This window comes from Lynx rufus, unplaced genomic scaffold (assembly GCF_022079265.1).
Source record: "Lynx rufus isolate CCGP_SWC_20201006 ecotype Redwood Valley unplaced genomic scaffold, mLynRuf1.p SCAF_3, whole genome shotgun sequence".
NCBI classification, from domain to species: domain Eukaryota; kingdom Metazoa; phylum Chordata; class Mammalia; order Carnivora; family Felidae; genus Lynx; species Lynx rufus.
The window spans coordinates 4,106,882-4,119,238 of NW_025814845.1; the positions used below are offsets into that span (position 1 = coordinate 4,106,882).

A 12,357-nucleotide genomic window follows, 5' to 3' on the forward strand; every position below is an offset into this window, starting at 1 on the left:
CACTGACACGAAATGGCTCCGGAGAACGACCGACTTCTGCGTTCCTCTCAAGGAAACAGCATCTTTTTACAAAAGACAATGCTCCCTTCGAGTTATTTTTAGAAGGGACGTGAAGGTGTAAGGCTCAGGGGCCCTCCCGACTCACGGAGGCAGTTACGCCAGCCTTGGGTTGTCAGCGTGGACACCTCTTCTCGTGACTACAGAAGTATGATACAGGTGTATGGCCAGTGGCCATCAGGTTAAGGTCCCCTGACCACTTGCCTCTTGGGTGCTTTAAAGAAAAAAAAAAAGGAAAGAAAGCAAAACGTGAGCCTCAGTGCACACCAGTTACTTTCTGCACCAGTGTCTATGATGACATCTACACACACCGAGGTCTGCAACCCGCTGTTAGAAACTCTGACTGCCTTCTGATAGGAGATGGGCCACGTGGGTCAGATATACTTAGAGAGAAGCTTGGACCATTTGCACGCGTAAACGCTTCCTTGAACGGAAGCCGCTGGGGGCCCCAGGCTTGTACAATTTAGTGCCTCTACTGGGAAGGGCGGCTGGCTGTGTCCCCAAGGGCGGGCTCTATGGGAGGGTCGCATTCGAAGGAAACCACCTGAAACAATTCCCAGCAGGTCCCATAAAGAGAATCTGCTCGTCTGGTGGGAGAAGAGAAGTAAAAGTAGGAAGCTTTCAGTGCTTAGGAACTTTCTGTTTCTCTGGGAAGTGAAGTCAGCAGGCTTTTCAGATGGTGGCAGCCCCAAACCAGGCGAGTTCCCTCAAGCAGAGTCAGATTCTGTTTTCATTTCAGTCACAAGATTTCAGAGGGTGGGGGGGGCGGGGCAGGGAGAGTGATGGTGAGGGTCAGTGTTGGCTCTGACCCTAGGGGCTGCCAGCTGGGCTTGCTCGTAAGTACGTGGGGCAAAGGGACAGGCCAGTGGGTCCCAACGACCCGTCGCTAGGAACTCCTCAACAACCCGGCTGTGTTTCCCCACGTCCGCTTTTCCCTGTCCGTCCTGGGAGCCCCGATGGTCAGGTGGGTACGTGGGCACCTAGAGCAAGTTCTTGCCGTACACCCTGACCTTCCCCGCGGTTACGCATGCCTGTGAGTCCAAGTTTTGGTAAACAGAGAAGCTGGAAAATAAACTCACAATTTCCAGGAAACTTTCCGAACAGAAATTGTTGTCAACTCTTTATTTTTTTCTTTTTCTTCCCTTCCTCTCTCCTGCTGCCTGGAGCATAGCTGTCACTATTTTAGGCATTGGGATCGAGGCCAATACAAGGGAGGGAGCAGCACCTCTGAGGCTAAACAGCCTTGGACTGCTTACCTCTGCACTTGACTTATGTAAGAATTAGACAATCATGTCACGTTTAAGCCCCCGTGATTTCTTCCTAATGTGTCTTTCTGCCTTTACTGTTTTATCTCCTTGTGGAGGTCAGCTTTGGAATTCACCAAAAATGTAGCAGAGCTTCTGATCAAAGGCATGAACACATAATTCATGGAAGAAATTCTGGGTTCAAACCCTGGCCGTGCCTGTTTCTGGCCACATGACCTCGGGCAAGCCTGCAAGCCTCAGTTAACTAATATCAGCTTGTAGAATGAGAATTGTAGTGTCTGCCCCAAAGAGCTGTTGAGAAGCTTAACAAAATAATCCCCTTGGCCACAGTCTCCCCCAATGAACCGCTGTGTTCCGCGTTTCAAGTTCAACTTCATGACCAAATCGTTTCTGCCCAGTCGAGAGATCGTGAGTACTCTGTTTTCAGATCCATGTTAGGAACTTGATCACTACTGAGTTCTCATTTTTAAACAAAACAGTGCCTTTTTTCAACATTCCATTCCATCGACACGGCTCTGTCGGTTCTTGCCAACAGCCCTTCAAGCGGGCGCCCCGTCCAGCTGTGAGGCTCGGGGATTCGGTGACCATGGCTGGCTGACATCCTCATTTTAAAGATGAGAACGCTGCTTGGCACAGCACGAACAAGTGCATTGTGATGAATCGGAGTTCTACTCTGCTGATTTGTTCCAGGGGGATATAGCTTCTCTTGCTCTCAGTTTACCTAATTTATCCTGTGAGTATTGTCAGCACCTGAAGGCTAGGTCTCATGGATGTCAGAGAACCAGTATTCAAATTCTGGGCTCCAGACTTCTGGCTTCAGGGGTCTTTCCTCTACCTGTGCTGCCTTCCTCAGTGTGTATCTTTTAGGAACCACAAGGTTTCTGGGGACAGAGGGCATCCATCAACCTTCATCTCAATATAGTGGGGAATAGGACACACTTTCCCCTGGCTAGTTCCAAACTTGAGAACATCTTCAGTTCAGCATCGATCCACAGCTGTAGAGAGAGGCAGGGATGAGCTTCCTTGCCTTTTTCTCACTGTCTCTGAGGAAAGGATTAGGATGTCCAATGAGCTTTGGCTACATGACTTAGGCTTGGGAAGAAGAGAAGGAGGAGGGAGGAAAGGAAGGACATAGGAAGGGGAAGAGAGAAAGAGACAGACAGAAACAGAGATGGATATAGATTATATGCACCCATGTACATATAACATATGTCATATCTGTCTCCCACATATCTACCAGCTCAGTCACGTAGCTCTTCTGGACATTTTAGAATGATAGTCGCCTGATCTGAAGAGTATTCTTGGTCACAAATGGCCCAAACTCACAGAAATAGCTACATGGAAGCATTTATTGAGAATTTGGAGAATAGGCTTATTGTTCTCCATAGATGGCCCTTGGAAGTTCACTTCCTTTCTCTAATTCTTGATTTCCCCATCTGTAGAGCACAGTATTAGTATCTGAGATAAGCTGAGTCCCCAGGACCTTTCATTTTCATTTTCTTTAAAAAAAAAAAAAACAACTGTGCTCAAAGCTGGTTATTGTAATGGTTACAGTATTGGTTGGATGGATGGATGGTGATAGGCAAGGCAGCTGTTGCCCATCCCATTTCTCAGGTGATCTCCAGAAATTCAAATAAAATATTCCGAGACAGCTGTTGTCCAGAGAATCGAAAGCAGCTTCTTGGTGGGGTCAGTCTTAATCATTTCCTTTTCCTTTCCTTTTTCTCTTTTCTTTTCTTTTCTTTCTTTCTTTTTTTTTCTTTTCTTTCTTTCTTTCTTTCTTTCTTTCTTTCTTTCTTTCTTTCTTTCGCTTCAATCAGTGATTCTCAAAAGACCATCCTAGCACTACATGAGTTGAAGTTATTTTGTGAAGGGTAGGGACTCCTCAGTCTCACTATAGACCTGCAAAAACGTACACCTGGGAGTGGGCTTGAGAATATGCATTTTTGACTACTGTGATCCCGACACACGATACATTTTAAAGACAACTGTGATCCCTTGGGTTTAGCAATCGTGGATGACTTGAAATCCTGGCTTGTGCTTAGAGAACTAGGGGAACACCTTTTCCCAGCAGTTCAACTGTCAACTTTTCACATTGGTTCTGTCCACCCATTTTCCCAGCCTCTTGGACAACGAGCCTCTGCTAAATTAATACCAATATTGCAATGTCTAGATGAGGCCAGCAGGGGGCAGTGGATGCTCACATATACCATACCTGCCTTCCCTCCGCCTGCTTCTAAAATCCTTATTAATTTTTTTTTTTTTTAAGTGGGAAAAACCAACTTTCAAGACTGCTTTCCTTAGGAAACAAACAAAAAAAGCCCACAAAACCAAAACAAGTGCTCCTGGACAAAATGAAATCTCTCATCCATTTAATGGACACAGCCAATCCATGTCTTTACCAGGGTTTTAATGTGTATGGTGCCTTAAGAGAGAAGCACCACTTTTCAAATAGGGCTATCTTTAATTTCATTCTTTAATCAGTGGAAGGAGAGAAACTCCTGACTTTATTTTATGGAAAACCATGGCCCTCTTCTCTATATGTCAGCTTGACAGAAGGTATTGGTGTTAACAGATTGTCCAAGTTGGGTTATGCGTCTGTCTTTTCCAGGTCTGGTGTATTTTTTTTTAAATAGAGTATTTTTAGCGTACAACAATATATGCTACTGGAGAAAAATAATAAGATACGGATAAGCAAAAAAGAAGGGAATAAAAATTACTCTAATGTCCCCATACCAAGACAACTACTGTAAACATTTGAGTATAGCTAAATCTCTCTCACACACACATGCACACACAATATAGTCTATGTAGATATGGGCACACTGTTTTCTCGTCTTCTCCATCATACAACAGCATGCTATAAACATAACATGTTGGTAAATATGCTTCAATGGCATCTTTTTAATGGCTACGTGGTATTCTCTCCTATGGATGTCCCTCGTATGGATCTCATGGCAAAAAAATGCACACAACTTAAAAATATCTAGAAATGTTATAAATATCCCTGTGATGAGCGACTGTTCTGTGAATCATGTAAATCCTTGATTATGTCAGTGGTGTTATATTTTAATAGATACTTGGCTGTGGTTCATAAGCATGCATAGGCTGGGGTGGTATGATTTGCTGCTAATATTTTTGGCAGGATATAGATTCCAGTGTGCACGGGCAGGCCTGGGCAGCTTTATCTCAATCAGCTCTCTTGGGATTTTGATTTGTTTTTGTCCCCCCCCCCCGTGATTATGTGTCTAGAATGTTGTTAATGAAATGCAATACCCATCTGTAAATTTTCTCTACCTTGATGAATGTGGAGAGGGGGGTGACGAGAGAGGGGTATGGGTCACATGGTTTATAACTCACCAGCCACTGCCTCAGATTGGCAACTTCATTTCCAGGCAATCTCCCGGAAGTATCCAGAAGTATCTGGAGTACCCCCAGGACTCTAAGCGGACGGTGGGAAGGGATGAGAGGTAGCAAGCAGGTGGAGGGAGGTGTATTTGAGATCAAAGACGCCAGGAGATTTTGGAAGCATCTACCTCAAGAGAACACAATCTTTCTTAGCAAATGACTAGGAAGCTTAATGAAAGCATTTTCTGTAAGAGGGATTAGAGCTGGGTGCTTGTTTCTTATTTATATTCATACTTGTACTTTTGATTTTGCTTTTCTCTACTTCTCCTCACTGCTATTTGGGACGTGCTGAGTGCTGGTTACATGCTCCAACATGCACCATTATGAATCTTTGAGTTCATTTGAGGATTACATCACTCCCTATGATTCTATCCCTTCTTTGCACACTTCTGGTCTATTTCTCACCTTTTTTTTTTTTTTTCTGTCTCACTGCAGTCATTTCTAGCCACTAACTCTCTAGGGAAGTTCTACTGGACTCCCCCTGAAATAATAATGTTCTGAAATGAAGACTACATACTTTTACTCAAATTTTAATGGGATTCTATTCAGTGCCTGATACCTAGAACTAGGCTCTGAAAACAGATGCAAAAGAAGCCATAAAATGTGGTTTCTGATCGCTCCATCCGCTCAACACATAATTTGGGGGGAACCCATCACACAGAGTTTCGTTGAATGAGCCCTACTGAGTGGTCACAACACTGACATTTAGGCTGACTTTTACCCATTTTACAGATGAAGGGACTCGGACCCAGAGGGATCTGTGCTTCATCCCAGGCTACACAGCTAATAAGTGGAGGAGAGCCAGGGTTTTCCCCTCCACGTGCCAGCTTCCCAAAGCCTGTGGAAGTCACAGACCGGGCTGCACCCGGGAGCAACCAGGGGGAGAAACCCTAAGTGGCTGATGCCATTTCGAACAGGCCAATAGTTTTATCGAAGGAAAAGCAGAAAAGGGAAAGAAGAGTAACAGACCCATGGTGGCATTCCCACCTCTTAGGTGACTGAAGGTCCCTGACTCACCGGTGGCACTGTTGATTCGAGGCCATGACCTAGGGCAGAAAAGAGAGCCAAGGTAAGTGTCAGCCGCGTTCGATTACATACCTTCCCCAGCGGGATGGGCTGCTGTTACAGGCGTTTTCCCCAGATCAACCTATAAAATGATTTCTTTTTTCTTCTTCTTTTCTTAATGTTTATTTATTAAAAAAAATTTTTTTTAACGTTTTATTTATTTTTGGGACAGAGAGAGACAGAGCATGAACGGGGGAGGGGCAGAGAGAGAGGGAGACACAGAATCGGAAGCAGGCTCCAGGCTCTGAGCCATCAGCCCAGAGCCCGACGCGGGGCTCGAACTCACGGACTGCGAGATCGTGACCTGAGCTGAAGTCGGACGCTTAACCGACTGAGCCACCCAGGCGCCCCAATGTTTATTTATTTTTGAGACAGAGAGAGGGAGAGCAGGGAGGGGCAGAGAGAGAGGGAGACACAGAATCTGAAGCAGGCTCCAGGCTCCGAGCTGTCAGCACAGAGCCTGACGCGGGGCTCGAACTCACAGACCGTGAGATCATGACCTGAGCCGAAGTCAGACGCTTAACCAACTGAGCCACCCAGGAGGAGCCCCCGGAACGATTTCTTGATGTTCGCATTGTTCTAGATCTAAAATCACATCTCATTATAGAGAATACGGAAAACAGAAAAACGTAGAAGAAAATAACAATCAACACCCCAGGTAATATTTTGGCAAATCCCGTCTACATGTGTGTCTGTGCTTCTGAGGATGTGTGAGTACATTGAAACACATAAGTAGCAAAACTAGAAGAACCAACTATGGGCTATTGATGTTAAAGATACATTCTAGATCTTCAGCGGTTATTCAAACGCATATTTATTGCCTGTGTGATTTTTAGAGGGGACATTCAGGTTCTCGCTAGTTTCCATTATGGTGAATAATGTTGCAGGGTGCATTTTAATCTAATCACTGGATATTTCCGTGGAGAGACTCCGCCAGGCACAGTGAAGGGGTCAGGCGACATGGATCTTCCAAGCCCCTCGCTGTGGATCGTGCAGTTTCCTTCCACGTGGGTTGGGTCCGTTTAGACGCTAATCCACAGAGCGGGAAGTGACCATCTCACCATATCCCAACACTATTAAATCCCATCCTTTAAAACAATGTTGCCTGTTTGTTGATCCCTTACGGTGCCTGTTTCACTTCCCTGATGACCAGTGAGACTGAATTCTTCTTCTTTTTCAAGTGGTTTTAGGCCACTTGGATTTTTTTCCTGTCGTGAGTTATCTGCACAGGTCTCTCTCCATTTTCTAATGAGGGCTTTGCCTGGCCACCACGTTCCCCTTTGGACAGGGTGCTTTCGGAAGCACATCTTGCCTGGATTTCGGGCAATGATCTGAAAAAGCTCTGGGGCCACAGAAGGCTCTGGAGGATGCCGCTTGTGTGAGCCGACTTGTTTGTGCCTTTAACGATCTCGGGGCCTTGCACAGCACCTATCCTCCGAGGCCCTCAAAGTGCGTCACCGGAGCAATTAATTGAGCATCGCAACACAGGCTGGGTGTAAATATTTATGAGGCCTGGCTGGTGGTTGGGACACTGGGCACAGAAGAGTTAAACTGGGAGATGCTAGTAACTAGGAGACCACCTTCCAGGAGTCTAGCTCCCTGCTTACCCTTTGTCCTCTGTTTACCATTTTAACACCGCGAGGGACCCTGTGGGGTGGCTCTCATTGTCCCAAATTTACAGACGAGGAGATGGGAGATTCAGAGGGCTCAGTCCCACAGAGAGCGAGGGATCTGACACCAGCCTGTCCGATCCCCACATCCTCGCTGCCTCCCCGGCCCTCACCCACAGGCGGTGGCCAATCCCGGAGGCATTTACAGCTGCGTCTCAGAGTCCTTGTGGTTGGCTCTTGGCATCCTTTCCAGCTGCCTGAGATTTTGCAGAAATTAACAGTAAATCAGCCAGTATGGAGCAGATCTGGGGCCTGAGAGCTCGCTCTCTCTCTCTCTCTCTCTCTCTCTCTCTCTCCACTTTCAACACATGGCCTCTTCCCTGACATTAAGGCCTCGGAAGGCTCCCCAGACCTGCAGTTCGTGACATGGGACATGTAAATGACACGTTTTTGTGACTGCGTACAGGGAGCTTGATGTGGGTGTGGCAAGCCAGGCCACTGCTGGGAGACAGCACACCCAGGGCAGGCAGGGGGCAAGCCCCAGCCCAGGGGTGACGAAGGGGAGCTGCACTCTCCTCGGGGTCCTAGAAAGAACTTGAGCTTGGAAGTTAGCATTCTGTCCTCCCTCTGACCTTGGCTTCCCCTGGTTTTTAGAATTAAAGACCGCTAATGCTGCAAAGCCCATCGGAGACCATGCTGTCCAGTTTTTGTTCCAAGTTTTAGACCCTTGGGAGGCAGAAGTGGGGTCTTCTGACCCCCATAAAGAGCGGAAGGGAACACCGCCTGCCGGGCATTGAGCGAGGCTCCGCTCTGGCGGGTGGGCTCTCCCCACTCTGCACCCTTATTATTTCCAAGCCCATAGCAGCAACGTAGACCGCCCAGCTCTCAGCCCCTGGGAGCTTCCTCCCGATTGTCCAGGTTGTCTGAAAGTGGCTTATCTGATCCGCTCTGCCTCTCGGCGGGGTCCCAGAGCGATGGAGCTCATTCATATGTCATAGTCCCCCGGGGATTCTGCACCCCAGAGCTCTCTGTGCGTCAGTGCAAGCCAAATGAATTAGCAGAGGAAGCATCAGCAGGGCGGGGAGCCGCGTTGTTATTCCAGCTGAGCCCCCAAAGGGGAGAGGGAGAAGAGGAAGGCTGGGACCTGGGAAGGAGGGGGCCCCGGAGGCTTCCTGGACTCCTCAGCCGAGAAGCTCCCTGAAAAGGCTCCTGGGCTCAACACTCTTTGCAGCCTGACAGCCCAGGGTGACAGTGGAAGAGCGACTTCATGGAGGTCCAATGTGTCCTCTTTATGCTCAAGCGAGGCCCACGTGTTGGTTAGCAAGCTGCCTCTCGCCAGGTGCTTACAAGGACGCTCCCTGCTTCCTTCTGTCAACAGCATCCGTAACACGGCCACATGCGGACGGGCCGCGGCTGGATGGCGGGATAGCTTGGTCCCCACCCCTTCCTCCTTCCACCTCTGGCCTGAGGGCCGCAGGCCTTCCTCTGCACCTCGGGCCTGTGCAGGCAGGTGTCCACGTTGTGGTGGGGGGTTCTCCGTATATGAGATGCACAAAGCTGACCTCCAGCGTTTGTGGTTTTCTATATTTAAGGCGCGTTGCAAATAAAGATTTTTGATTTCTGAATTATGTTTCCATTTTAACCCTTCTTAATAAGGTAATGTGCTTAATAATTTTTAATCTTTGAAGGGCACTAAATTATACTCATCCTCCCTCCCCCCCATCTCAAGTTGCTGCCAATCAGAACGGGATCTGATTGGGTAGGTGGGTGCACTTACGCCTTACTCATCCATGGGAACAAAGTTTGGATGGTGTGTTTTTCTGGTCCCGTAGAGATGGGATTTGGTCCTGTCTCCAGGGTCAAGCTCCTGGCATGGAGTTTAATTCCTGATCCGCCCCTCGGGTGTGATGTGTATGGTCCCCTCTGGGTCTCCCCAGGCACCCAGTGCTGGGGCAGAATTGCGCATCAGATCCCCTGGGGAGGGGGTCAAGGTGATTTCACCTGCCAGTCCACTCCCTGTCCCAAACCTCCAATATTAACCGGCTCGGTGACATTTCTCACCTTAAGCACTGCCTCTGACATTCAGAGACGGCAGTAGACTAAAATTCTAATTTTTGGAAGACCGTTGATACGGTTGCTAACCCGATTTTTAAGATAATCTAGAGAGAAATGAAAGTGACTCGAAAGTCCTAAAGTCATTGCCTTCTTCCCTCTGTGTGGCTGTCTGAGCTGTGCTGGTTGACTGTTGCGCCTTACATAAATCATTTCACCAAATGTCTTGGCAACTCTTGTTGGACAAGAATCTGTATCCTGACGTTAGGGCTAATTACGGAATGTTAGTGCAAACGGGACCATGAACTGGCCCTTTCATTTTGTCGCTGGGTTGACCCAAGCCCAGGTTGAGCCCCCGGGGGAGCTGGTGGTTGGACGTTTATAGCACAGCCCGTCTGCAGGCAGGGCTCGCCCTCCTTCCTCTCCAGCACTGGAGGGAGGTGCAGATTGGCGTCAGGGAGCTTTAGAGGCTGAGGTCTGGAAAGCGGTGTGCTCAGAGAGTGGGGAGCCCCCAGGGGCGAACCAGAAGGCCTGTGTGGTCCTGGAGGCATGTGGGGCTTGGTAGGCTGCCGGATAACGCTCCAAGATGCATCGCAGAGAGGCCATGCGGGGGCACATGGGATCTACTGGCAAGGGAAGGACTCGGGCATAACAGTCTCAGCAAGAGGCAAGGCCGACCTTGACAGTGGGTGTTCCCCTAGCTTCCCACGTGGCCACCAGAGCCCTCCTCTGCTCCACTGGCACCCATTCAAGGTGGAATCAAGTCCACGCTCATATTTAACTAGTGAATGAATGGGCTCCTTCTCTGTTAAAGGAATCCTTGATTATTTGCACGAATAAGTCAACACTCATATTTAACTAGTGAATGAATGGGCTCCTTCTCTGTTAAAGGAATCCTTGATTATTTGCACGAATCTTCCTCTTACCGATTTTACTTTTACACACACACACAAGCCACATTTGGGGGTACGCAGCTCCCTGAGGGATCCTGGGAAAACTCTGGAAGTGTGAACGTTCTCACCTCCCAGGACCCTTCGGGCTGGGGGAGCCCTGCCCCTACCTGCTCAGGGGCTCCCGCTTACCCCCCACCCCCCCAGGACCGGTGAACCTCCCTGCCTCTGAACACCCCTGCATTTCTCTGCTCTCCCAACACAAGAGGAGAGTCGAAAGGCAGTGTGGAGTTAGGCATTTCTTACTTAAATCTCATTGTTAAGCCTTCCTGTGTTTTTTCCTTTCCTCAACTAGGTTTTAAGTGGTCTGGGGACAGAAAGCATATGTTGTGAGCTGTGATCACTCTCATAGGAGCCATCCACGTCCCTGACAAATACCGAGAAATGAAAACAACAACATCGGGGTTACGTCACAGAGGAGCGGAGAGGCAGCGTGGGGTGACCTGGGTGTCCAGCCTAGCTCGGGTGGACGACTCCCGAGTCCCCGGCCTCCACCCTCTCCCCTGGCCTCCCCAACTTACTCTCTTCTCTCTGCTTCCCTCCTGCTTGCCTTCAGGTAGACGTTCCTTCTGTCACCTATTTAAGTATCCAGCCTGTGCCAGGCACGGGGCATCGTACAAGCCAATGGCCTCCCGTGGGTCCCTCCTGCCCTTCTTCCTCCTGTCCCTTCAGCAGTGTTCACTGAGCATCTACTAAGGGGAGCTCCTCGTGGGCGAGCCCAGGAGGGGGATGCGGCACCACACCATGGTCCACGCACCCTCTGTGAAAGCACTCGGGCCCTCTGTAACGCTCTCAGCCGGCCACATCTTGCAGAAAGATACTCCCCTTTCTGCACAGCGAGGCGGGCCAGAAGGAGCAATATTCTTGTGGGTCTGTCGGTGCCATGGACGCCCAGGGCAGCTGGAGGCAGGCAGGGGAGACCAGAGAGGTCAAGAGTAACAACAGCAGGGGCCTTTGCCCCATCTGTCTCCTGGGCGGAGGACTGCCTGGTGGGAGGCCCGCAGGGGGTTTCCCAGTGTGGGATCAGGGAAGATGACCGCTGGCCCTCCGGACCCCCGAGGAGTTACAGCCACCTGCACCTCGTCCCTGGGGAACGAACTATTCCAACTTTGTTGGTGGCCAAAGGGAACAAATGGATAGTGACCGAGGTGAGCGTCGGGAGGGTCTGAGCGTGGGGCACGGGAGCCACAGTATCCACTGCAGTGCCGTGGTCAAGAATGCAGAAAGAGACTCGCGCTCAGAGTGAGAAGGCAAAGCTGGGGACCTCGTGGGCCAGCCCTTAGCCTCCCGGACCCTTGGTGCCCCCCAGGCTCTGTCACGGCGCGTGGCACAGTGTCTCAGGGTCTGTAATAGAAGAGATTACGTTCTCCCCCCCCACCACAGATTGAACATCTGAATGGCAGGGGCTGCGTCTTCTTCTCTGGCTTTCCCTGTCCCCAGGGCACTGACGTCTCCCACCTTCCTCCTACCCCCGCGCCCCTACCTTGCGTCTTCTTCCCTCTTTCCTGTTCCCCGGAGGCGGTGGGTAGGGGCGGGGTGAGTGCTGGGTGCAGAGGCCGCCTCTCCAGCTCCGAGGCTTTGCACCTGTCAGTAACGATGCTAAAAGGGAGGCCAAACGTGAGTGGGCACCGGAGTCACCGGGAGGAATGTTTAAACACAGGTGCCTGGGCTCCAACAGCTGAGTGTCTGATTCAGTGGGCCAGGGCCTGGGACTCTGCATTTCTATGAAGCTCCCAGGTGGTGTGGCTAAGAGGCTGTGTCAAGGATGTGGACGTTCTTCTCGGGAGCGTAATGCTCACACCCCTTCTTCGCAGCAGAGAGTTTGGCGCGAGCAGATTGGAGACTCATGGGAACAGAAACCGCAATCCACACGTACATGCCCACAAAGCAGAAAGTCGTGATCACCGAGAACTCAGAAATGGCACTCGATTTGAGGTTAGACCCTGAATC

The 12,357-nt window shown here is 49.7% G+C and overlaps 1 protein-coding gene across 1 annotated transcript in view; it reads right to left on the reverse strand.

Annotated features, from left to right (window-relative positions):
• Positions 1–12,357, reverse strand: part of CLNK (cytokine dependent hematopoietic cell linker) — a 123,476-nt gene that overhangs the window by 70,567 nt on the left and 40,552 nt on the right. Inside the window, exon 7 of the mRNA XM_047091333.1 lies at positions 5,748–5,776. Coding sequence (XP_046947289.1) covers positions 5,748–5,776 — 29 coding nt within the window. The remainder of the gene's footprint in view (positions 1–5,747; positions 5,777–12,357) is intronic.